General features: G+C 35.7%; 2 protein-coding genes across 3 annotated transcripts; one reads left to right on the top strand and one right to left on the bottom strand.

Annotated features, from left to right (window-relative positions):
- The first annotated feature begins 1,334 nt into the window (after positions 1 to 1,334).
- Positions 1,335 to 14,373, top strand: Nipped-B (Nipped-B cohesin loading factor). Of its 2 annotated transcripts, XM_088197894.1 has the most exons (25): positions 1,335 to 1,819; positions 1,893 to 2,061; positions 2,140 to 2,687; positions 2,736 to 2,959; positions 3,044 to 3,251; positions 3,317 to 3,475; positions 3,540 to 3,727; positions 3,800 to 4,037; positions 4,104 to 4,336; positions 4,409 to 4,651; positions 4,724 to 5,122; positions 5,188 to 5,706; positions 5,777 to 6,022; positions 6,095 to 6,403; positions 6,468 to 6,609; positions 6,681 to 6,808; positions 6,881 to 7,270; positions 7,338 to 7,602; positions 7,691 to 7,881; positions 8,429 to 8,628; positions 8,707 to 8,830; positions 8,900 to 9,058; positions 9,129 to 9,364; positions 9,432 to 9,612; positions 12,766 to 14,373. In XM_088197894.1, exons 1-25 carry the CDS (start codon positions 1,753 to 1,755, stop codon positions 12,886 to 12,888), a joined length of 5,889 nt encoding a protein of 1,962 aa, XP_088054020.1. In that variant the 5' UTR covers positions 1,335 to 1,752; the 3' UTR covers positions 12,889 to 14,373. The 2 variants fall into 2 exon arrangements, with proteins under 2 accessions (XP_088054020.1, XP_088054019.1); XM_088197893.1 differs by having other exon boundaries at positions 2,140 to 2,959.
- A 181-nt stretch (positions 14,374 to 14,554) lies between these two features.
- Positions 14,555 to 20,002, bottom strand: LOC148229845 (fidgetin-like protein 1). Its single transcript, XM_088197925.1, has 10 exons — positions 19,795 to 20,002; positions 19,561 to 19,734; positions 18,785 to 19,495; positions 15,904 to 16,025; positions 15,677 to 15,832; positions 15,475 to 15,608; positions 15,294 to 15,408; positions 15,118 to 15,230; positions 14,862 to 15,053; positions 14,555 to 14,800 (listed from the first exon to the last, which is right to left on the bottom strand). Exons 1-10 carry the CDS (start codon positions 19,938 to 19,940, stop codon positions 14,672 to 14,674), a joined length of 1,992 nt encoding a protein of 663 aa, XP_088054051.1. The 5' UTR covers positions 19,941 to 20,002; the 3' UTR covers positions 14,555 to 14,671.
- Between the last annotated feature and the right edge of the window lie 6,336 nt (positions 20,003 to 26,338).

The following is a 26,338-nucleotide window of genomic DNA, read 5'->3' as shown; positions in this document are numbered from 1 at the left end:
GTGTACATATATACATATGTATTTATTTTATTATAAGACAACGGCCGGTACTGCCTCGTTCAACATTAAAACTATGTACATAATAAAATACTACTGCAGCGGCTCAATCTGTGTCTAATAGCCACTCGTCTCCATCCGTCCGCAAACTACTTTATTAAGTTTTTAAAATAACGTTCAACACTCTTAAAAGTATAATCGTGAGACTGGGAAAAATGCATTTGTATAATTTAAATAATTTAGTATAAATTAAATATTTTTTTCTTTAACAAAACACGAAGTTGGGTTGGCTAAATTAAATCAAATTTGATGTAATTTGCCTAGATCGCCGTCTTTAATTATCTAACCCGTATTTTCCAAACAATATTTTGGCGGATGGGTGAAACCGACTCTGGAATTCGCATAATTTTGATTTCATCATGATTTTAAAAATAATTAAATATTGCTATATGAATTTTAATTTCATATTTTGTGTTAAAAATAATAATAATGTCTGTTTTTATTAAATTTTTACTTTAAGCGCGTGATCCACGCGTGAATCAGTTGCGTATGCTAATAGCACTTTCTGCCTGCAATGTAATATATCTAGGCTTACCATATTTATGAAACTCCAAACCGGGACCAAAAATGGTCATCTCGGAAATTTTGTGAAACCGAGACCGATGGTATGAAACCGAGGCAATTCCGATAAAACCGGGATTTATGGTAAGTCTAAATATATAAGTACATTTTTTATCATAAAATGTGCTCAGAATTTAGCAATGACAGACAAGTTTTTATTTGTTTATGATATGATACAAACATTTAAAAGAGCTGCGTGGCCGAATAAGTTTTAGCAATCGTTGCAAAATATTTATTGTACGTCATATTGCACACCTGTTGAAGTGATGCGTCTGTCATTTTATCTGATTTTAGTTATATGGATGTGTGTGTACGTATATGAATTTGTATGCATGTACATATGTAGATATTTGTATGCATTTTTAAATTGTAATACATATTTTATGCTTTTGGCCATCGTGAAGCATAAGTTTAACCTGTTAGGTCACGATGGTCTTAATTTGAATAAATTTAATGATTGTTCCGTCGCGTTTCTAAAACAAGTATAACTTTTCACTTTTTTGTTATTTTCTAAAAGTTATTTTGTGGAAATGCAAATAAGTTTTATGAAATAAAATAATAATATAAAAATAAACTTCGGAATATATAATTTTGAATAGTGCAATGTTTAATGCATTTTAATTTTATGGCGGATCATGGCCGAAAATGACGTTTACATTCGACGAAAACATGTTTTTTAAATCGTAAACATATTGTCTATGGTGCGGTTCGAATTTAGTCTGTGGTATTTTTGAGAGAAAAGATGGCGCCCCGAAGGCTGGTAGTGCGTCTCCGACGGACGAAGCTCACGAAAGGCGAGTGTTAGGGCACGGCGGGGGCGAAAAGCGCACTCTGGCCGCCGCGCGCTCGCATAGGCGTTCGAGTTTTGGCCAAAAGAGGCGCAAAAGCGAAGCGGGCCGCCTCGGACCTCGATCGCTTCGGTGCGAGGCGCCGTCGGCTCGTCGGATGGTGCAGAGGAGCCGGCGGACGCGGCAGGCGGAGCCGGCTCGGCCGAGCGCGTCCCTGCGAGTCGGAGGGCGGAGCCCCGCGGCCCCCGGCCCGACCGAAACGCGTCTTCCGCGATTGTGTACAAACAGGTCGCAATCCCGCTAGCGTCTCGGCGCTCGATGCTCGCCCGTCTTCGAGCCCCCCGCCATGGCCGAGCGGGACATCCCCAGCGTCCCCATCACCACGCTGGCGGGGGTGGCGAGCCTCACCGACCGTGAGTTTTCACAACAGCCTTGCGCGCGACGCGAGAACCTTCGTTGACGATAAGCCTCCGTTAACCCTTGCAGTCCTGCCGGTGCTGCCGCTGCCCACTCCTCTGCCGCAGACGCTCGCTAACAAGTCGCAGCTGTTCCACCCGAGGGTCGCCGAGGAGGCTGCCATCCTGCTGGCCAACCGCGACGAGACTCTCGCCGCCGTCCTGGGCCAGAAGCTGATGCAGACCTCCGTGGATCACATGTCCGTGCTCGTTTTTCTCCGTGCTTGTGCGCCTTCGCTTCGACTTTTCTCACCTTTCTTCGCCTGCGTTCCTTTCAGAGAGCTCAAGGATAACTATGCCGGCGCTGAGGGCGACGCTCTCTCGCAGCGGCAGAACATGCCCGAGTTGCTCAAGGCGATCCTCGACATCAACCCCAACGCGTTCAACGGTCAGCACTCGGACAGGCGGAACGGCCGCGGCTCCGCTCCAAAGTTCAACGGGCTGTCTCCGTCCGGCGGTTACTCTCTACAGTACTCTCCGCAGAGCGCCGCGCAGAGCAGCCCCACGACGGCGGCCCGCGTCCCGTCCCAGCTCCCTCGCCCTTCAAGCGAACCGTCCCCGCGCGTCGCCACCGCTTCCCCTCCCTCTCAGAGCGGGTTCGCGAGGCCCGCCACTTCCGGCGCTCCCGACGCGTCCCCTCCCCCTTGGGGCTCCTTCGATCCCGTCGACCCCATTGCCGATCCTCTCCGGCTACCCCAGAACGGAAGCTATTACGGCGCCGATCCCGTCGACCCCTTTCAGCGGATGTCGCAGGTTCCCATGGAGATAGACGAGAAGGAGCCCGCGTCGGCGGCGCCCGACGCCGATGACGCTTTCCAGAGGAGAGGTATTCCCTCGCCGTCTTCCCCTCTTCGGTTTCTCACTCTGAAGGCAGACAACGTCGTGATTGCAGGCCAGTCGCCCGCGCAAGCGAGCGTCGCCCCTTCGCCTCTCCACCGTCAAGAGCCCCAGGCGTCGGCGCCCGTCGAGCGGGATCTGTACGCTGACCCGCTGCACCGGATGACCGAGATCAAGCGAGACGTCCCCGAACAGCCCAAGCAGACTTCGTTCTCGGACTCCCGTCTTCCTTTCGTGAAACTAAATAGACTGAACATGGACGTGAGTTGAATCCGCGTTCAATCGAATCCAATCCCTTTTCCTCCCTTTTCTTTTTTTTCAAACTTAATTTCAAACTTTTTACAGGATGCCTTAGTGAAAAAATCCATACCTCTGCTCGAGGGCAGACAGAATAACACGTCTCGGAACGACGACGATTCCGACGATGCGCCTTTAAAACCCAAAACGGACAAAATCAAAATGGAAATCGACGAAGCTAGAGAGCGAAGTTGGCAAGCGGTCAAACGGAAACATGAAGAAGCTAGCAAACTGGAAGAACAATCCGCCGCCATCGGTGAGGATTTTATTTTAATTTCTTCAGTCAAAAATATCTTATTTTTTTTCATTTTTATTTTTCAGTCAAGCCTAAATTAAAGAAAGTGGAACGACGATTAGTTCCCGTTATTGAAATGTTATCCGTCGACGAATTGATGGAGACCAACACGTACCAACGCTTCAACAGACTGATAGACGCCGTCTTCGAGGTGGTCGACGATGAGAACTTTTTAAACGATGCAGGTGCGTTTCCATCTTAGCGACTCGAAAGTTGCGGCGAGCCTCGTTTCACGCTTTATCTTTACAGCGGACGGAGACATACCCGACGAGTGGCTGCTGCCACATCATCAACTTCAGGAATTGTGCGCCGAAGCGGCTAAATTAAAAACGCTCGGCGCCATGGAAGCGATACCGTCGGATCGATTAGTTAGATTGCTTAATATTTTAGAAAAGAACGTCCGCGCCGGCGAGCGCGTCTCCCCTCTCGGCGATCCGGTTAGCGTTTTAACAATATCAGTCACGCCACGCCGTTAACCAACTTTATTTATATCGTATTTCTTTCCGCAGGACGATAGCGAAGACGTTAGATTAATGTGGATGGAAACGACGATAGACAGAGTTATGTCCGCAGCCGACTCTTGTCTCACGTCGTTGTACATAATGACAGCGCCCAACATGCCCAAGAGGGTCGTTTTGGAAGATGTTATAGATCGAATTATTATGTATATCAAATATCAATTGCATAATACTATTTACTGTTCTTACGACCCAGTTTATAGTATCCAGTCCACGTCGAAAAAGAAGGGTATGTATTGCATATCAACGTTGCAGATTTTCATAGACGCAAGCTAATCATATAATTTATTAACAGTTGATCATCGCAAGAAACGCTCTCACGCTGGAGTCGGCACTTTCGGTAAAGAAAAAAGCATTCACGAATTATATAGCCGGTTACACGAAGCCATGGCTCTCTTGGCTGAGCTCTTAGGCGGAGCTATGCTAACGGACACCACCATTTTACACGCCAGCTCGACTGGAGTGTCGCCTTTCTTCGTGGAGAACGTTAGCGAATTACAATTGTCCGCTTTGAAGCTGGTCACCACGGTTTGTCGAGCGTCTCAAGCTGCACTTTTAAACAAATATATATATATACTTATCAAATGTAATTTGTCATAGATATTCACAAAATACGAACAGCACAGAAGGCTGCTGTTGGACGACATTCTAGCTTCCATCGCTCGAATACCGAGCACGAAGCGAAACTTGCGATCGTATCGTCTAAACTCCGATCAACACATACAAATGTTGACTGCGCTCGTTTTGCAACTCATTCAATGCGTAGTAGTCTTACCGGACAACTTAGATAAGAGCGATCAAAAAGACAAATCTGAAAATAAGGCAGATTCCAAGATATCACAAGTAAACATCGAATAAATATTTGCTCGTTATAAATGTGATGATATATATGTAATTTAATTATGATTTTTTTAGATTGATAAAGATCTACTTATATACTCCAAGTACGATTCGGCAGTGAGCATCGGTGGCACTTTTCTCACGTCGTTTCTTAACAAATGCCGCAGCCGTTCAGAAGAAATCGATTTTAGACCTCTGTTTGAGAATTTCGTTCACGATCTACTGTCAACGGTGAATAAACCGGAATGGCCTGCCACCGAACTCTTGTTGAGTTTGTTGGGAACGATGCTCGTTAAATACACGTCGGATAAATCTATGGAGATGTCAGTGAGAGTCGCTTCTTTGGAATATCTCGGATTGGTCGCAGCTAGGTTGCGAAAAGACACGGTTCAATCCAGAGGTAAACTCAGCACTATGGATCTTATCATTCGCGATATAAAAGCCGAAGAGGAAAAAGACGGAGTGACCGTCGAGGTATTGTTTTGTGTGTTTTTTGTTGTTCGTATTGTATGGATTATATATGTTATTTTTTATTTTAGGGAATGATTCAAGGATTAGATCCTGACGAAGAACGCATTCAGTTCCTCCAAAGGGTTCTCTTGGACTATTTAGCCGTTAACGGACAGAGAGATCAGGCTTGGGGTTATGCCAGGCATTTCTATCTCAGTCAATGGTACAGGGACACCGTTACTCAGAAGAAAAGTTCGACTCAGGCGAAAAAAGCAACTCCGCGCAAGCGCAAGAAAAAGCACAAGGACGACTCGAGCGAAGACGAGGCCCAGTCCGACCAGGAGGAGGAGATGGAGAGGATGTTCCAACACTCGGAGGGTCGGACTAATCCCAAAATCGAAAGCCTAACCGAAACGGCCGACACGCTAAGAATAATCGAAAAGCGAAAGGAGTTTTATATTAAAAAAATTCGACCGTTTCGCTATCAAGGCGGCAATCAAGTGCAAGTGATGCAATCGTATATAGATTATAGTGGTGCGGAGCTTATAGCTCAATATTTGGCCTCTAAGAGGTCTTTTTCCCAAAGTTTTGATAGATATTTACAAAAGGTACACTCTCGTCCTTCTAAAATTGCTATAATCGACGATCGATAGTTCAATGCTGTATTTTTTGTTGCAGATTTTATTAATTTTATGTGAAAATTCAATAGCTATTAGAACTAAAGCGATGAAATGCTTAGCTATGATTGTCGAAGTTGACCCTGGAGTGCTCGCGAGAAACGACATGCAAGCCGGAGTACACCGTTCTTTCTTAGACCAGTCGACGTCTGTGCGCGAAGCTGCCGTCGATCTCGTCGGAAAGTTTGTACTGAGCCGACCGGAACTCATCGATAAATACTACTACATGCTATCTTGTCGAATATTGGTAATTTTTGACCTTATATAAATTGCACATATACATATATAAATGTATTAAATTAATATTTATATTTTAAAGGATACCGGCGTATCGGTTCGAAAGCGTGTCATCAAAATATTAAAAGACATCTGCATAGAATGTCCCGAGTTTCCGAAGATACCCGAGATTTGTGTAAAGATGATCCGTCGAGTTAACGACGAGGAAGGCATACGAAAATTGGTCATGGAAGTGTTTCAAAACATGTGGTTCAGTCCTTGTCCGGTGACGAATCAGAGGAACGTTGATCCTACTTCGGATCCTTTAACCAGAAAAGTTTTAAACATCACTGATGTTGTATTGTCGTCGCAGGACATCGGTTTAGAATGGTTCCAGCAATTATTGCAAACGGTATGCTTCTTTTACTGCTACATAATCTTATGAACATTATTTGATTACGATTGTTTTATTATAGCTATTCAAGCCCAAAGAGGATAAAGAAGATTCAACTAAAATGATTTTTACACCTCCAAAGTCATTGTTATTATCATGTCAACAAATCGTAGATTGCTTAATTGAAAATCTGCTTAGAATAGAAGAAAATTCTTTACCCGAAGGTATGTTTAGCGTTATACATTAATCGAAATGCTTTAAAAAAATATATTAAATTATTATTTTAATTGCACAGCCGGACAAGGTAATTCGCAAAGATTGGTAGCGTGCATTAGTACGTTGCATCTGTTTGCCAAAATTAGACCTCAACTCTTGGTCAATCACGCTCTCACTCTTCAACCGTATCTTAGTTTAAAATGCCAAGTAAGAGTCAAACAAAGTTTTTTAAGTCGAAACTCTCGGAAGCGATTTAATAATATATTTTTACATCTGCAGACGTCTAGCGATCAGCAGATAATCAGTTGTGTAGCCTCAACGCTAGAATTGGTCGTGCCTTTAATGGAACATCCCAGTGAGACGTTCCTCGCCCAGCTAGAAGAAGATTCCGTCAAGCTCATCCTGCAACATGGTCAAGTCGTCATCGCCAGTTGTCTCTCGTGCTTGGGCTCGATTGTCAATAATGTCACTAAAAACTTTAAATTAATACGTGACGTCTTTCAAAAATACTACGGTGTCTTGATACAGTGGAAACATGCCTGTCAGACGAACCCCGAAATCATGCGGTCGACTCACAGAAGACCGCAGTTTCGAAGAGCGCTGTTCATAATCGGTTTACTGATGAGGCATTTCAATTTCACCGATCCCAACGTCATCGAAGGATTACCTGTAATATATTTTCTAATTATATTCGATAATTTTGATGTTGATTTTAATTTTATATTGTATTTTTTAGCCGAACATAAAGAATGAAGTGTTCAATAATCTCATGTTTTTTCTAAATCTCGACGACGACGACTTCCAAGCGCACACGCTCAAAGCCATCGGTTCGATGTGCGTCCGTCATCACGAGTTTTTAATGGAAAGCGAGTTGAAAGAGTTCTATCATTATCTGTTGAAGTCTGATTGCGTTTCACTGGATATGAAAGCGGAAGTGTTGAAAAATATCGAGATGTATCTGTTGGAGGAGGAGCAACGAATGATTAGACAAGATAAAGAGTGTAAGTTTACATTTTATTGTAGAAATAAGCAAATAAAAAAAAAGCAGTATACGTAATGCGAATATGTAATTTATAAATTTTTGCTTAGGGTCAAAACGATCGAAGCAAGAAAACCTCAAGGAGATGGGAGACGTATCGTCCGGAATGGCGTCTACTATAATCCAGCTGTATTTAAAAGAAATCTTGGAAGTTTTCTTACACCCTAGTAACGTCGTGAGGACGAGTGCCATGAAAGCTATACAGCTGGTACTTGCTCAGGGTCTTGTGCATCCCGTTCAGGTATATTTCATAATTTATTTTAAAGATAATATGCAACATCTAAAATATCAGATGTCAATTTTTTTCTACTGTTACATATTTTTTCTGGTTGATCATTACTTGATGGAATTTGGTTTTATTAATTTTGTTATTATTAAAATGAGATGACATGTCTAAAACTAAAATTCAAATAAAAATAATTTTAGATTACAATTTTAAATTTAATTAAAATAACATATCTATCGAAAAATGCTGTGCAATGGTATTTTGCATTATACTCAAAAATTAGTTATATTTTTTGACGTCTCTTATGTGTAATATAAATTGAATCATACACCTGTATCATCAAATATGTGTGAAAACATTTAGTTCTCAGTAATTTATGGAATAATTTTAAGTTGCACATTAAAATTGCTGTTTCATCAATATTGGTCTAATATCTTACTCTAAAAAAAATATTCGTTGTACTTTTAGAATATTTTTTTTGTCTTCTCTGAAATAGGAAAATGTGAAAATATTACTCTCGGGTGTAAATAATCAGTAATTCAATATTTTTTCTGCATTTCAGATCGTTCCTTATCTAATTTCTATGAGTACTGATATGGAAGTTACGGTTTCGCATACTGCCGATAAGCAACTGCAGGAGATTGACAAAAAGTACCCCGGATTCGTTCAAATGAAGTCCAAGAAAGGAATCACACTGTCATATGACTTGCAAAAGATATTGCAGAATGGTCCAAAGTGTCGCGGTATCATTCGAGGATTCAGGTTCGTAAAAAACGAGATATATAATCAATATTTTGGGATGAATATGGACATTTTATATATCCGCGCATTATATTATAGAGTAAAAGAGCAAGACGAATATCCGACGGCTCTCAATGGATATCTTTATTCGATTTTACGTACGACAAAACCTCAGAGAAGAGCCTTGGCATTATCGGTGTTGAAAACATTCGACGAGCAAACTGTAGGTTTTATATGTTATATGATAATGATGCGTTTCTATTTGACATAATATTTATTGATTGTTTTTCAGAATTCTACCGAGAAGGTTAAATTGGCGCACTTGTTGTATCTAGCCGATAACCTCGCCTACTTCCCTTATCAAGTTCAAGATGAACCGCTGTTTATCATCCATCACATAGACATTATCATATCTACTTCCGGTTCAAATCTTTTGCAACTGTTTCGAGAAGTGGGTGCAATTGCAACGCATTGCCTTCAATCTTTGAAATTATTTTGATTTATCTATTTTTCTCTTCCAGGGCCTTATACCTATGAAACCACCGATCGATCAGTCGTTGGCAATGCCCATGCAGCAAAATCCAACTGAAACTCCTATGGACGATGAGGAAGAAGACGACGAAGATCCCGCTGCGTTGCTGATGAGGTTGCCCATTGACACTACCTCGTTACGTACGTGCTTGTGGACGGCGCAAGGCTGCTTGCTGCTACTTGTCCTCAAGCAGCATTTGAAGGCTACATATGGAATGAGCGACGCGTAAGAAATTTTTAAAATATATATTATTAAATATTTTTGCTCTGTATTAATTGATTTGTTTGTACAGGAAAATTTCTCAATATACACCTTCGGAGGGAGCTAAGATTTACGAAAAGGCCGTGAATAGAAAATCGAACGTCAAGTTCAGTCCTAAAGCCACATTGACCAAGTTGAAGGAGAGCGATATAAATAGTGAGAGAGAGCTGGACGAACAAGAAAGAAAAGACTTGATCAATCAGTATCTAGAGGTGAGAATTTTATGATTTTTGTGTGTCAAAACACTGGTAGAAAACGGTGTTTTTGTATTTAACCCTTTCTCGGTCATGCCCGAGCTTACTCGAAAATTTGTGTTTTGTGAATTTTCTGCTACATTACCTACTTGCTCTTGTTTCCAGTTGGTGGTGGTAAATCCAAGTTCTTCAGATATAATTTTTTTCTAAAAAACTATCGCCTTCTACTTTAAAACGCTTCAAAAGAGCATAGCTGCCTGCCATGCTCTTTTGAAGCGTTTTACTGTAGCTGCTCAATACATCGTTCTTTCAATATTGCTGGCATTTTGTGGAACTGCGGAACATAATGAATGATGTGATCTGATCTATTTATCTTTAAAACAGGCTTTTTTGTTCACTAATTTTTCTTCTCAATGCATTCAACTGCTGTGACTACTGGGTGCACTTAACCTGGTCGAAAAGAGTGCTTTATAGTCCACTCGTACACTTGGAGTAACATATGTGTATCACCTTGCTCAACTTTCATTCAATATTGAAATTCAATGGATTTCTTCATACCTTCACTACTCAAAAACGAATGAGCGGTGTCCGATTCCTACTGTCATTGTATGTAACACTACTTACAATTTGCAGGACAATATAACGGTGTTTTGAATTATTATCACATTTTTAAGATAGTCACTTGATTTTTCCTCGTACGAATAGGGATTTTTTTTAGTCATTATATCAATATACAGTGGCGGCCACCTAAATAAGACACTTTTTACAAAAGCATTTTTTGGCTCGTAAATGTTTAATTACAGCGTAAAATAATATGGGAACAGAAAAAAAATATTTAAACTTACAGGGACACTATTAACGAACAGTTTGACGCGCTATACCTGATACATCCCCCTAAACCCAAGATTTATTACCCTCGCCTTTCTGAGAAGTCCAAAACGGCATATTGTACACATGGTCACTATTTAAAGGGAATCATCATCTAATGGATAATTTTTGCTATTATTTTAATTTCGAACGCCATGATATCGATTTCTTTCATTATAGGGATTAATTAAAACAATTTAAATTAATAACAAATAGTGTATTTACCAGGGCTGTGGAGTCGGAGTCGGGGTTGGAGTCGTGAAGTCGTGGTGTTTTGGCCGGAGTTGGAGTCGGAGTCGTGAAAAATGAGCGACCCCGAACATTTATTTATATAAAATGCATTTTTTTAAATTATGAAATTTTAATTGCGTAATAATGAATGTGTATAGCGTATGCATATAAAACGTGTAGAAGAACACCAAAAATAGCTGATAAAATTAAACTTTTTTGAGTCGGAGTCGGAGTTGGAGTCGGAGTCGGAGTGGAGTCGTGTTATTGGTAAATATCGGAATCGGAGTCGGATCGTGTTTTTTTTAACGACTCCACAGCCCTGGTATTTACCTAGAATATAATTTAAATTAAATAACAAATTTATTATGGGGAAAAGTGCACATTGTGATCCTAAAAAACGAGAACTATTTGTGGATTTAAAAAATGACAAAGGTCGGTCAGTGCAAATAATATCAGAATAACTAAAAAATCAAGATATCAAATATATAATGCGTTAAAACATTTTGAAACACATAAAACCTGTGAAAACCTTAAACGAAAACATCGTCCAATAAAACTTCCACCCCTGTGGATCGAAAAATAATTAGAATTTCCAAATAAAATCCACTAAAAATTGCTGTAGACATTAGAAAGGAAGTAAATCAATTAAATGAAAGTGACGTAAGCGTTAGAATAGTGCGTAGAAGGCTGTGTGGAGCAGGATTATACGGCACCATTGCTCGGCGTAAACCATTAGTGAAAAAAAACAATTGCATATTAAACGTTAATTTTGCTAAAAAATCATTTAAACTGGACAATATTAGGCTGGTAAAATGTTTTGTTTAGTGATGAATCAAAGTTCAATAGAATATGCTCTGATGGAAGGTCATTGTCCTGTTTATCAACAGGACAATTTTGGATTTTTTGGAATGGCAATCATGCAGTCCTGATCTAAATACTATTGAACACTCATGGAGACTTTTAAAACACAAAATTAAAAATTAATTTGTCACAAATTTAAAAGGAATAAATTAAAATGTAAAAAACGGGTGGGAACTGATTACTGCCGCAAATACCAACTATTAATCAAGTCAGTGCCTAACCGTTGTAGGGCTATTATAAGGACAAAAGGTCACCCTACAAAATATTAATGGTATTTTTATTTTATTTATTTTTTTTATTTGTTTTTGAATTTTTAGAATACTCATATGTACCTCGCATATAGGTGAATTTGACTATCAATTTTATAAATTTAATTTTAAATTGAAAATAAATATTTTAAATATTTATTACAACATAGTATTATTCACGATTATGTAGATTATCTAGATAAAAAATAAAAAGTTAAAAAGTTTTAACAATTTTATGTAAAATTTGCACTTTACATCGCATTTTTACAAAACTTCAAAAATGTCTTATATAGGTGGCCGCCACTGTATATCTAAATATGTTTATGTAGGAATTATTGCTGCAGTTATATTATGTTTATGTGGTTACATACAACACTTAAAATAATGCCACGTTTTATTTTTGAATATAGGACTTATGCACCCAATGTGCACGCCCTAATTTACTTTTGAAAATGATACTCGCAGATATTAGCAATTTACATCAAAAAATATTTCATGACTATTTTTTAAGAAAGAGTAATAAAAACAATGATATATAACAAAGCTATGCAACTTTTTATGTTACTTGTTTTGTATAACTTATAATCGGAAGACAGCTATCGTGTTTTGTTATATAGTGTGGACTGAGCTTTTAACAAAAGCATTTATCCACTGCACTATTACCTAACAATATTTGTATTATGCAAGAGTAATTAGTTTAAAATTTAATAAGCTGCAGTAATTACACAAAAAAGTTTTTAAAATAGAGAACTAAACTCATAAGCATATTTTGGATAAAACAATATTTTTATATAGTGGTGCAATTACTACTAATATTTGTTTTGTCATAAATAAACATAAATGTTTCCTCTGGACATTCCAAATATGAATTTGTATAATACTAGTCTTCTTTACAATTTTTACAGTATGAAAATAAAATAAGTACTCCCTTTTACATCATTAATTTTGTCTGTCTGCCGTTTAGTTCAAACAGCTGATGCTGAAGTTCGATCCCGAGGAGGAAGACGACGACGACGTACCTGCAGCGGGAGCGTCAGCTCCTCCCGTACAACAACAGTCGACACCTTCCACCGCCAGCGCCACGTAATGCCTGCCTCGCCCCCTCGTCAACAAATCCAAGCGATGAACGCGTCGACGAGTGTTGTGCGAAACAACACCGTTTTGCCGTGCGGGGCATGAAGTGTATTAACGTTTACGTTCGTTGTGTGACATCGAACACTGTATATAGATTTTCGGTTTGTGGATTTTAGATGTCAATAACTGTTGCACAAAAGTGATCACGTTGTCGTAATCAAAAACGTTGACTGCGTGATAACATTGCCAGTGATCTATGAGAGGCGATTCACGGACAAAAACACTGCAAAACGAGTGATTATCTTTTTAATAATAAAAAAATTCGTAACAATACGAAATATCAAAATAAAAAAAAATTAAAAAACTAAATTGATATATAAATTATATAATTAAATATAAATTTACACACACAAACACGTATACATATAATTAATTTAAAATGAGAAAAATCGTAAATGAATATGTATATGTGTAACGCAAAAAAGTTTAATTTGTGGAAAAGAGCTGTTATATCTAAGTGTTGTATGTAAATGATATTATGTGAAAGTGTTATAGAGTTTTGTAGTATATCCCGCTGACGAGAACTATAAATTTGCACTTATTAAAGTGATAAATAATTCACAGGCTGTTTGTTCATTTTATTTTTTAAAAAACAACTATTATTTTATTATATTTTGTAATACATGTATTGTTGTAAAGTTAAAGTATATATGTTTTAAAGAACGCGGAGGCGCATCGTCGGGGGGCGGGTGAAGTGCGCTCGCTCTCCGTCGATCGCCCCACTGTTTTGCGAATATTTTGACGCCAAATAATCGTCAATTTTTATCGCGTTGTTTAATTTCATTTCATATTTAAGGTAGCTTCAGCTGGTTATTTTTAAATAAACGGTAAATTGTCTAATGAATTAATATTATTTCTTTTAATTGGCTTTCAAAATAATGAAATTGTTTATTTATATCAAATTAATTTAATAAAAAATCTTATAAATGATGACATGAGACGGTATTCGAATACTTGTTCATATAAATTTGCGTATATGTATACATATTTGTAAATCAGTTCTAAATTCAATAATTATATGGGAACAAATTACTGGTTTTGTAAGATGTGATCGATCGCAAGCATTTAACGCAAGGGTAGTCCATTTAATATGTTTTTTTTCGCGAATTATCAAAAACTAACTTTTGTTATTTTTCTATTTAACTGTTTGTAGGATATGATCATTTATCCTAAGTAAATTTGAAATTTAGTACAAACAGTTTGTAAATATTATAAAGAAAAGTTATGCATTTATGCCTTTTCATCGAACTTGTAATGAAAAATGGAGACTGTGCATATTTATTCGGTGATTGTTAAGCAAAGGGAGAAGAAAAATATTTTTTATTTAGAATTCTATAATCGATTCACACAATTTTCATTATTTAAATTTACTTTAATGAATTTCTCAGGCCTATTCAATATTTTTTGTAATTACATGAAAATATATGGTTACGTATAAGTTTGTCGTATTCTTTAGAAGAAACCTCTTAATGCATTTTTTCGTCATTCTATTGTACTATCCCGAACCGAACGCGATCATGAACATACGGTGCCGAGGATAAACATTACAATTTTTTATATTGATAGAATAAATTATTTATTTGTTCAATAATTATTATATATGATCGATATGAATTGAATTTATGATTTAAGTTTTTTATTCAAAACTAATTGGTTTTATACATGTCTAAAATTTAATATATTTGAGAATAAAATTGCATAAACAGAGACTATATCTAATGAGTTTATTGATGTGCTCAACCGCAATTGCTGCCAGAACCGTATGTCAAATCCCATTTTCTGTAGTGCTCCAAATCGTTGCTGGAAACGCTCGGCCTCACTCTCATCAATGCGTTTTTAAAGTCTTCAACGTTAACCGGTCTGACCTGAAAAATAATATTCGATTATATCATCAGTAAAACAATACTTATTTAATAAAATAATTACTTCGTCGCTCTGTATATTTGTTATTTGACTCATCGGTAGAGTTCTGATCGGGCCTAAAGCGGCTTCTCCGCAAAGAGATCTCATATCGGCACCGGAAAATCCTTCAGCCAAATTTGCAACGTTATCTATGTCCTCTTCGTTTAACGAATGTCTTTCGGTGCTCATTAATCGGTTTACAATTTGTTTACGAGCCTAGTGTTATTTAATAATATATGAATTAGACAATAATATTTATTTTTAAAAGTTATATACATACTTCAAAATCTGGAAGTGGAATATACAATCTTTTGACTAATCTTCTCCGAGCTGCTTCGTCCAATTCTTGAGGCCTATTTGTAGCACCGATGAGCAATAGTCGATCTTCATCACCTAATAAACAATTTTCGTTTTTAATATGTAAGTTAATTATTAATAATATAAATAATGCATTACCTGTTGCTGCTCCATCTAATTGTACTAAAAATTCAGTTTTTATTCTCCTCGTAGCTTCATGTTCCGAATCACTCCTTTGCGTTAAAAGTGAGTCGATTTCATCAATGAAAACTACCTATGATGATGATGATGAAAATGATGTAAAAATATATTTTAAAAACATAATAAAAATTCACGTTACCGCCGGCTGATGACATCTTGCTACGGCAAAAAGTGCTCTAACCATCTTTTCACCGTCACCTAACCACTTGGACGTCAACGAGGATGCACTAATGCTGAAAAATGTTGCGTGACATTGTGATGCTATACATTTGCCTACAATACACGAATATTAGTATCAGTTAATCTCATATATTATACTATGTTAATTCTAGTAATTATACCGATGAGTGTTTTTCCCGTTCCTGGTGGGCCGAAGAGTAAAATTCCTCTAGGAGGTCTTCTAAGACCTGTGAATATGTCCGGACGGAGAAGTGGCCATACGACAGCTTCTTGTATTGCAGATTTTGCAAATTCTAGACCAGCTATATCTTGCCACCCTAAAGATGTTTATGTTATATAAATCAAGGTGATGTATATAATTATGATAAATAAGTAAGTTTTATTTTACCGACTGAAGCACCGGAATCAATAATTTCGCTTCTTATCAGTTCTATCATCTTTGGATCGATGTGTTTGAGTCTCTCATCCTCTATTGTTTCTGTTTCCATCTGTTCTTCTTCATGATCGTTGCTAAAAGTAGGAGTTATAATCATATTAGTAAGTATCCTGACTAAGGGTTGGATCACAGATTGCAAATACTAACAAAAATAATAAATGATTCTAGACTGGCCATAATTGATAAATAATTTAGTACTATTCCATCACTGCTTATTTCTCTACTAGCATGAAAGATACAACTTCCAAAATTTTGCGAAAAAGATCATGGTAAGACAAAAAGAAGGTGCAAATACACATTAAGACCATTGCATTCTGCATTGATTTTCTTGAGAAACCTGGTTTTTGTCTAAAATCTAGAGAAAAATCAAACAATCTAAAACAAATCTAGATTTAATGCATGTTAATAGATCAGGGGGTCAGCAACTGCAGCCCACAAGCAATTGGCCATCAGTTTTAATTGATGAGTCTACTACACTCAGCAAAAAAAACAACACCGATATATACTCCACATCTTTTGTTTTTAGATTTAAGAAATTTCCTTAATCAAATAGCTAATAAAATTACAGAAATGTTAACTTGTCTTAGTGTACATGGGTTTGACAATGGGTATTTACAAAAAAAAATTGTAGCTTTTACTAGACGGTGCAAGTGTCTTGCTCGGAAAAGAATCTGGTGTCGCTCAACAGATGTTACAAATACATCCCAATATCGTATGACATTGTCTTCAACATCGTCTTGAATTGTCCATCAGTAATTTAATTAATGAAGTACAAGTAATCAATAACTTTCAGAAGTATATGGATAAATTGTTCTCAGTATATATTCAATATCAAAAAAAATCAACGAGAACTTGAAGAGTGTTCTGTTGATTTAGGACAAGAGATTAAAAAATATGGCCATGTTTTGGGAGTAAGATATTTAGAATTGTATCAACTGTTTGGTAAAATTATTCGTCATTGTGTCAACATTTTGAGGTGGCCTGTGTAGATAATAATCGGTGCAGAGTATTATGGTTTTTAAGGGGAATTTCATCAAAGAATTTTTGTTGGATCTCGCTTTAATGCATGACGTTTTATTTTAATGTTCTTCAAAAAAGGGACATGACTGTCGTACATGCTGATAAATTGATTCGTCGTTACAAATAAAAGAATTATCCCAATTTATTCAGGTCAATTTCTTACCAGCATTGTGAGCAATATGAGAAAGCGTTTACTGGTAACAAAAGATGAATCTACCGATATCATATTGACATATATGATAATTGAATCCCAATAATCAGATTTTGGCGATAGTGAATTAAAATTTCTTATCCCAAAACACTCAATGCATTTAGAGATTAAATTGACAATAATGGACGGTGTATTCCACCAGATTTTAATCCACTAACAGTGTTTAAAAACTGTGCCATGTAGTTCTGCAGTGTGAAAGAGGATTTAGTTGTATGAATTAATTATATCAGACACTTGATCCTTCTTATTAAACATACTGCAAAATTATGTTTATTAAATTCCATAGTCCACCGATTGCGATGTGGAACCCAAAACTTTATGTAAAAAAATGGTTAAGAACACATCGATCAGCAGTTGAAATACAGACACGCTTTTACAAGATCCAAGATGTTGAAGAGGATGCAGTATGGAAGTTTTTAGAAAATATAAAACCTCATAATTTCAACAAGTAAAAATATTTATAATTTAGCATTTAACTTTAAAAATATTTTTTCATAAACATTTGAATTACTAATATTAGAACATATATTTTTTAAACAAAAATAAAAGTAGGGGGTGGGGGGGTTGAAAATAAAATACCGCCCTGGTTATTTTTTATTTAGCACTACACCACTGGATATATATATATGTATATTTGCAAACAAGTATTTTCTACAGTGTGTTTTAGAAAGATTAATTTTTCTTCCCTTTAAGCTGATGAACATTTGCATGCTTGCATTCGGATTTCCACCTCTGGTTTCAAAGCAGATATATAAAAATTAGCTATTATATTGAATTATGTTTTACACTCCCCATATCACAAGTTCCAAACCAGTGGGTCTTTCAAAAAGGTTTTTCTGTGGGATCGCCGGATTAAATGTAAATTAAAAAAAATATAAATTGGTAGTTATTAAGAGAAATTTTTAAACAACTAATTTTCATGAGCAAAATTCGTGGCTTTTAAAGGATAAAACCTAAATATTTTCGTTGCTCTACGATTTTTATGTTACTATTTTTAGTTTTTTAGAAATAAAAGTACACATTTTATAAAGTAAAAATCATCCAATGGAATTGATCAGATTTTATCTTGTGATTTACTAGTTGATCGTGATCGACTGGTTAAGAATCCATATCCTCTTAATTACTTGCGATCCGATAAATAAAACTAAAAAATGAATGTGTTTTAGACTATTGTAAGTATAAATTTTACATCATTGACCGTGACACTTCATATCACTATCTGACAAATTTATATCATTATATGTGACACTTGTAACTTTTGTGTTAAAGTATTTATGCAAAAAGCAGGCACGTACAGAGAGATACTTTCCCTTTCGCTTGCTCGCGTTTAAAGTGACGAGAGTGAGTGAAAGATAAGGGCTTGCGTTACATGCGTTCCGCACGCCCACTTCTCACTCACTCGTCACTTTACACGCGAGCGAGCGAAAGGAAATGTACCTCACCGTATGCGCCTGGCAAAAAGGAATGTAGAACAAGAATCTGTAATCTGACTTTAGTCAAAACATGAACGCAAATTATATAACTGTAAATTGAGGGATATATAACAAGAATAGTACTTTAATAAACTAATTTTTTCCTACAAAACATATATGTATAACTTGCCTGTTTTTAATCGGAGGTATAAATTTGCTCTGGACTGATCTTGTCGTACCTAAACTCTTCTTTTGCACTACCGTTTCATGTGGCTGATAGTTGGGCTTGGAACTGCCATTTTTTTTGTTTTGAATAGCCAGTTCTTGGCGAGCAGTTTTAAATGCTTGCGATGGAATCTCCTTAGGATTGTTATCCATAAAATTTGGAGTATTATTAGGTTTATTATTATAACAATTCATATTCGATCTCTTTGCATTATCATTGAACTCAGTTTTGAAAGCTTTCCTCGGCGGCTCAATAGAGCTAATGGGGTTATTTTTGAAATTGTTAAGTCTATTTCGATTCCCATCATTTGATGGATCAATTTTATTATTGCTAGCTGAGAATGAACTTTTATTTGGTTGTTTATGTTGTAAAAACGGATATGATCTATTTATCGATTGATTATTAACATTTTTCAAAGGAGTTATTTTATCATTATTTGATACAAATGGCTGATTTTTTACAGCATTATTAATCTGCGGTTTAAAAACAGCAGAATTATTATTTTTAAATGACAGTTTTTCATCTGGAAGCGTTTTCATTTCAAACAACCATTTTAAAGCATCTTGTTCATTTTTAATTTCATTTCCATTACAAGGTTTGTTTTTATTCATGTTGCAATTTGCGTCTAAGTTGAGGTTTTTCTTTAATATAGCAATTGGATCAACTGTGGAAGATCTAAAAAATAAACTTCAATAAATAAAAATATGTTTCGTATATTTATTAAAATAATGTTGTAATACCTTAAATTACTTTGCCATCCAGAACAGTGCCTTGTTTGAACTTTACCTTTGAGTAGAAATTCAATTGGTTTTGATAAACCATTAACCGAATTTGGAGTTGAATTATCGTGGAATATTTTCGAATATTCAGCCAAGTGTTGTTTGAGAAGCAAGCAAGTAGATTCATTATCAAGCCTGAAACAGCATTATACGAAATATAGCGCAATAATATGACATATATTCCAATTTACCTACTTTTTTAACCCTTCATTGTGAAGTCTAACAAGTGAATTTCTCTCAGCAGAGCACAACTGAATTGGAGTCGAACCATCACGATTTTCATTTGCGAAAGATGCTAAATAGTATTTTTCAAAAGATATGTCGTCTACTTCAAATGACATTTTTATTCGAACGAATAATGACGCTAACTGTACGTTCGAATGGCGCGCTGTCACTTTGATTTGGTCCTAACAAAATTTGTACCAGGCATAACAATAAACATAACAATAAAAACAATAAACATTAAGCATAACAATAAACATTAATAAATATATTTAATTCGTATAACTAAATAAAAACTACTTTACTATCTGAAATCAACTTTTTACTTAGCTACTCTTTAAAATTTAATGAAAATTAGTATGAAATAATAACAAAAAAGACACATTGTTGAGTTCACCCTTACTATTCTACATCCGGTGAACCTACCGCCCACTTTTCTAAATTTCTTATGGTAAAATTCCTCACCCTTGACTAACATCGCTGTAACTCAACTTAGTGCAAATGTGAAATAATGTTTAGATGGTGAAAAATTTGCAAGAAATATTAACTTAAATTTATTGTTTTATTTCTACTTTATAAATGTTTGTAAACATTACAGCTGTTTTTAACAATGTTCTTATCTACTTTCCTGCCGTGGTTGTGATATAGGGTGACCGGTCGACGAATAAAAGGTAACAAAATTATATTTTATAAAAGCAAATATGGAAAATTGTTGTATAGCAAAGTTTCGATTTATGGAGAAAAAACAAAATTTGTAACACCGGACAAAAATACGCATCGCCTACCATATAAGCTTGAATCGTCCATTAGATAGCGATACGGACTATTCGATTCAAACCTTGTTTTATAGATCTTCGTAAAATGCTGCGAATGTTGAGAATAAAACGAATCATCTCTACCTTAATTTTACTATTGTTCAGTGCATCGTATTTGCACAGATATGCGTGTTTGTGCTAAATTTTTGTCTTAAACTATTTTATGTATTTAAGGTATGAAAACGCCTGATCAATTGTTCACAATTCGTTTATCGAAGCCCATTTTACTCTTGATAAAATGGGCTTTGTTTTATAATTACAGTATCTAAACAATTGCGTTCAGGCATTCAAGAATAACAAATATGTTTTACGACAAAGCATTTATTATTACTCAATTCATCAAAAGTAACTATTTTATTATTATATAACAATTATATATAAGATGATTTTTTATGTAACATATGGCGTGCAAATCTAGCGTCACCAAAGTCAATCCCAAAGTAAGTGATTTTTATATAAATGTTTATAATACTCGGATTATATTTAAAGTTTTTCCAGAGAAAGTACTACCATTTGGGAAATTATTAGTGTAGCTAAGTTATGTTCTTGCCTACTTTAGAGCTAGCTGCATACGAGTATAGCTGACCATGAGAAAATCAAGGGATTCCAAATTTACTCCAGTGACATTAAGATTTATTTGTGGTCATTGTTAATATAATTCTTGCGCGAAATCGCAATATTTTAAAGTTAAAAGGCACGTCGATCGGTATTTTCTCCTTTAGATTATATTTAGATTATAACTTTTTTTTGATTTTATGATATCAAAACTAAGGGCGATGATGTGTTCATATTATTATATATTGAATGAGATTGAGTGCTTAGTTTTTTAATTATATTTCTAACTTTATCAATTTCGCATTGATTCAACAAACCAGAGCTGTGTTACGGTTTGTTGTTACCTTGTCTATACCGAGCCTTTCAAACACAGCCAATCCACTTTTACCAATTAACAACAATAGTTTTCTTTATGCTATGTAACTCTTCCTATCTTTGATGATGAGTTACTACCATTCGGATAATAATAAGTCAGCCTATAAGTAAACATCGCATTCCTTTCATGTACGTATAGCATTTTCAAAACAAGATTCGTCGAATAAATTGTTGTAGGCTCGAACATCAATAATTACGTTACGCAAGTAATTTATACGTAACCCCGTGTAATTTCTTCTTCATATCTTTCAGGCCTAATCAGTATGCAAAGAGCTCCGTGAGCCCTTTCACAATACGAAATGACGAATTACTGTTCCATTTAAAATTTATCGCTTCGTTATATACACATTTATTATTTCATGGATATGCTGTAGAATAACTTTCATAGCTTTTCCTTATTCAGCGCGTGTGCTCCACAATTAATTGTTGAATCCCTAATTACACACTACAAACACGACCGTTTGTTAACATCCATGTTTCGCAATAGGTAACATGCGTTTGCGTTTGTCCGCTTTGGATTTTTACAAGCTTGCGTTTTTTATTCATTGGCGAATTGTATTTTATTGGGATAATTAGTTTTTATTCTCACCGCAAACCTTGGACATTGTTCGAGCTTATGGACTGAATGTGTGAACAATTGCATTGGCATTCACGCGGCGACGTTACATTTAGGCAATTTTACATTTGCTCTTTTTTAAGCCTTTTCTTTTGAATGGTGTCCAAGAATTATGCCCTCGATGGATACGAGAACAAATAATGTTTGCAAACTCTTAACAATGTAACACGAAACATACATTATTATATATCTACGCGGTAAATGGATAAAGAGACCATAGTCATAATTTCCTACACAAAAGTGGCCATGTTTAATTTATTTATTTAAATAAATATTTCGGGTTTTGGACCCGAGGGGTGTGTCGCAGCCAGAAATAGACGCTGGAAACTATTTATTTAGTATATCATATATTGAAACAAACTATTATGGAAAATTATTGCTTTTCTCCGGGCTCTGGTGGAAGAGCTGGCGTAGAAACAATATCCTAGAGATGGTCCTCTGAGGTCTCTGGTAGCAAAATATGCTCGTGATCGATCGTCTAGGTGTTTCTCGTGGGCCGCTCTGCAGTCGTCTCGTAGTCTCACTTTCTGCCTATATGACGTTGGAGACCGGCCTTATGTATCGTAGGTTGGGAAGCTCTCCAACGAATCGCACGTTTATTAGACCGACGAAATGTCTAATTTCACTCTCTAGAGAGTGAAATTTGCTTGATTGACATTTTTGAGCAGTAGTTCTCACTAAAACTTGTGTGTGGACCACACAGCTGATTTTTAATTCTTCCTTGGACTATAATGTAACTCGGAATTTAAAATCTAAACTCGGACAAATTTTCAGTAGCCTTTTAATGCACAAATTAAAAAATGATTAATTAATTAAAAAAGTTTATGTTGATTAATTAATTAATAAATTTAAGATATTTTTTATCAAAAAGCTGTTGCTTTTTGTGTAGCAAGCGTTTAATTGTATGTTAATTTAATTATTAATTATAATTTTACTTTTATATTTTACTAATACATAATCATGTTTCTAATAGGATGGGCGTGTTTGTGCATAAATATATTGTGCTCATTAAATATATTTTAATTCAATAACATATTAAATGGCATATTGTAAAATGTAACAACAATAAAAACATACATGTCTTAACCATTCCACCATGAAAAAAAGCTTGTTAAATACGTAATAAATCAATTGGTTATCAGTCTTCATCAGTCTTCACAAGTACGTTACGCTAACGCGCGTGACGATCGGAGATTAGGACGAATTATGTAAATGCATCCCTAAATGGACAAATGTCAACAAGCTGGTGAAATGCGTTTCCTGGAATAACATTTGCTGTCGCTAGGACTGTCGCGCAAAAGCGTTCTTTTGAGAAAGATTGCGAAAAGCGAATCCGATAGAAAAATTATTTCAGCGGGTTTCAGAACGTAGTTTATAGACTACAGAAGTTAATTTAACTCCTAATATAATTCTACAAAATTTAATTACATTTAAAATACTACAGCTGTTATAAATAAACATTTTCGCAATGAAAACAATTATTAGATATACCGTTATACAATTGAATGCTATACGTTTTAGTGTGTCGAATATTACGAAATGCTTCTTATTTTTTCTTTCTATTTTATTAATTTCAAAACATATTATGTATTCTTTTTCGCGACAATACATAATGAGTGTCAATTAAAAACAGCACAAATGCCCATCAGCCGTGCGACACAGCCTTCAAGTGCATGAGTCAAGAGCGTTAAAACGAAATTTTATGCATTCACCGACGGGACGTTTTCTTAGAAAAGAAAAATAGTTCTATTGAATTTTCGCAAATAAAAAAGGTCGAATGAAATTAATAATGTAAAATTACACAATTATATGTATAGAGAACGCCCTTGGCTTCCATCTAACGCGAAAAAACACATGCTGTGGAAGATTATAATTTTGTTTATCAACATGTGTTTTCTCGTTTCGCATAATTTGTATTCAGCTATGAGTTCAATCGGTCGGTTTTCACTAATGGTTCGAAAGGTACTCGAGGTCGTGGCACGGTTCGATCTGGTCTAATGAAGAGGTTCAAGAGTTTCTCCATGATGTGACCGCGCGGATGGTGCAAGAATCATCTTCCAATTAATTCCTTTCGCTCTTCGATTGCGTGATTCTGCTCGATTATCGGTAACGATTTGCACTGTAAAACGTAAAAAATGAAACTATTACGCCTAATGGATTGAACGACCTTCGGTGATCCCGATTGTGAAACATTGGAATTAATTAACATTTATCTGTTAAGCTGCACATATCCCGCTCGTTATTATTTTTGACGGAGAGAAAGGAAGTATTGTGCGATTGGGATATTTTGAAATTTAGTCAATCTGATCTGGCAATTATCTACCTTTTAATAATGTCAATTTCCGCTCTGAAAAAAATTTTGCCTTTCTTATTTAAATGAAAATCTTTGCTCATAATAAATTATACATATTATATTATATTATTATTAAAGCGATTTCCTATAGATATTTAAAAATAAAATGATCAAATAATTGTCTAAAATAAATATTTATATTATATTTTTAAATGCCTTTTTCTAGACTTGAATATTACATATTGACCAAGCATTTTCATATACTATTGTCGCCCGTGCAGATTCATTTATTAAACATGTAGAAAAGACAAAATAAAATATTCAAACTGTAATGTGTTTCGCTGGTCTTTCGAAACCAGATAAGATGACCTTACCGCGAGAGTCATGGTCGCGCGCGAATAAGAAGATCACCGAGGGAAGAAGTTAAACAACCAGTATTGAAATCTCCAAATTAAATGATGTAGCTATTTACACATTATTGCCATAAATAATACATTCAACTACAATATAAAAGCGTAGTTAATATATTCTTCATATACTGAATACCGAGCTGTTTTTTGAGTAGTGTACGTGTTCATGTGAAACAGCATATAAAACTTATGCTATAGTGAGATCTTCTTGAACTTCTATAATTTCTAACAACTAATTAAAAAAATAATAATAAAGGTAATGTTTATTGATTGTTCAAGAAGTTTGAAAACCACTGATTCATTTTATTTATTTTTACCTTAACGAAACATAAATATTATATTAACAGTGTTCCTAAAAATGAAAATTATTATTAGTGATAATTATTTTGATGTTTTATTAAACAAGATAGCACCTTCTTCAAAATCATGTTTTAGCCCTTTTAATTTATTTTCCGTCAAGGTGTACAACCTGCGAGTTCCTTGTATGGCAAGCAGTGACGTCCATTCATATGACGAAGTGCAATGAAATATAGTTCTTTATTACAAGAATAAAAATATAAATTAATGATGATGGATGTTATTGTCAAGAAAGGTTGTTGATGGGTGACATTTAGATGTTTTGAACGACAGACAATAATTTCTCTAAATTTCGCACGTTTAATTGGCGTCGGTTGTGAAGAGAGACATTGGCAAAGAAAAAAGAAACGAGAGCGGCAATTAAATTCGTATTATCGCCATTGCTGCAAAACGGTCGAAATTTGGCAACGGTCATATTTTATGCAGCTCTTGCATGGTTCCGATTTAAATATAAGAAGAGGACGCAACTCTGCGAGGTGTACAAAATCAGGGACGCAAAACTTAGAGTCGAGTTTTGATAAGTTGGTGTTTAAATACATACATATATTCATCTAAGCAGGCTCTCTCACCTCGGGATAAGTTTTTTTTTAATTTCTGTCCGAGTCGTTAAAGCGCGCACGAGATGGAAAGTTATGAAAGAGGTTCGGTCGGAAATGACGTCATTTTTCTTTTGACGAAAACAATAGTAACTATTCCGATGGCAATGCAACTTTTCCGACACAACAATGGGGCAATGGCGCAAGTTATTAGCGTCGTCGAGTCGTGAGCCATTTTGCGGAAGGAAAGAATTACTGGCTGTGCAATTAATTTATTTTGGCCAAAATCATATTCTAAATCTAGATTGTCTTCTTTCAGCAACCCATTGTAAAATGAGAATTTTTTATGTTTCCTATTAGGCAAGTAAAGATGTAAGGCTAGTCAATTTTTGTGTTAAAAAGTTAAAGTTGGTACATTGCTATTTCCGCTAAGGTTCGTGTGACGTAACAGAGATTAACAGAAGTGGTAGCAGTAATGTATAGTTGGTATAGCCCTATACAGGCAGCTTTTATCTCTTTTGTTTTTCTCTTTTGTATATATCAAATATTTTTGTTTTTGT

The sequence above is a fragment of the Plectrocnemia conspersa genome, unplaced genomic scaffold, assembly GCF_051122295.1.
Source record: "Plectrocnemia conspersa isolate PC_06_02 unplaced genomic scaffold, ASM5112229v1 ptg000011l, whole genome shotgun sequence".
Lineage (NCBI taxonomy): Eukaryota > Metazoa > Arthropoda > Insecta > Trichoptera > Polycentropodidae > Plectrocnemia > Plectrocnemia conspersa.
This window is presented reverse-complemented; position numbering and strand designations above follow the sequence as displayed.

What these genes read in the sequence shown, in the direction of transcription:
- Nipped-B (XM_088197893.1), top strand. Translation starts at nt 1,753, where the DNA reads ATGGCCGAGCGGGACATCCCCAGCGTCCCCATCACCACGCTGGCGGGG. An exon ending in CAGACCTCCGTGGATCACAT is followed by an intron (nt 2,062 to 2,139) that starts GTCCGTGCTCGT and finishes CGTTCCTTTCAG; the next exon opens with AGAGCTCAAGGATAACTATG. An exon ending in TCTCCCCTCTCGGCGATCCG is followed by an intron (nt 3,728 to 3,799) that starts GTTAGCGTTTTA and finishes TTCTTTCCGCAG; the next exon opens with GACGATAGCGAAGACGTTAG.
- LOC148229845 (XM_088197925.1), bottom strand. Translation starts at nt 19,940, where the DNA reads ATGTCATTTGAAGTAGACGACATATCTTTTGAAAAATACTATTTAGCA. An exon ending in TGATTCCGGTGCTTCAGTCG is followed by an intron (nt 15,833 to 15,903) that starts GTAAAATAAAAC and finishes AAACATCTTTAG; the next exon opens with GGTGGCAAGATATAGCTGGT. An exon ending in AACGGGAAAAACACTCATCG is followed by an intron (nt 15,609 to 15,676) that starts GTATAATTACTA and finishes CGTGTATTGTAG; the next exon opens with GCAAATGTATAGCATCACAA.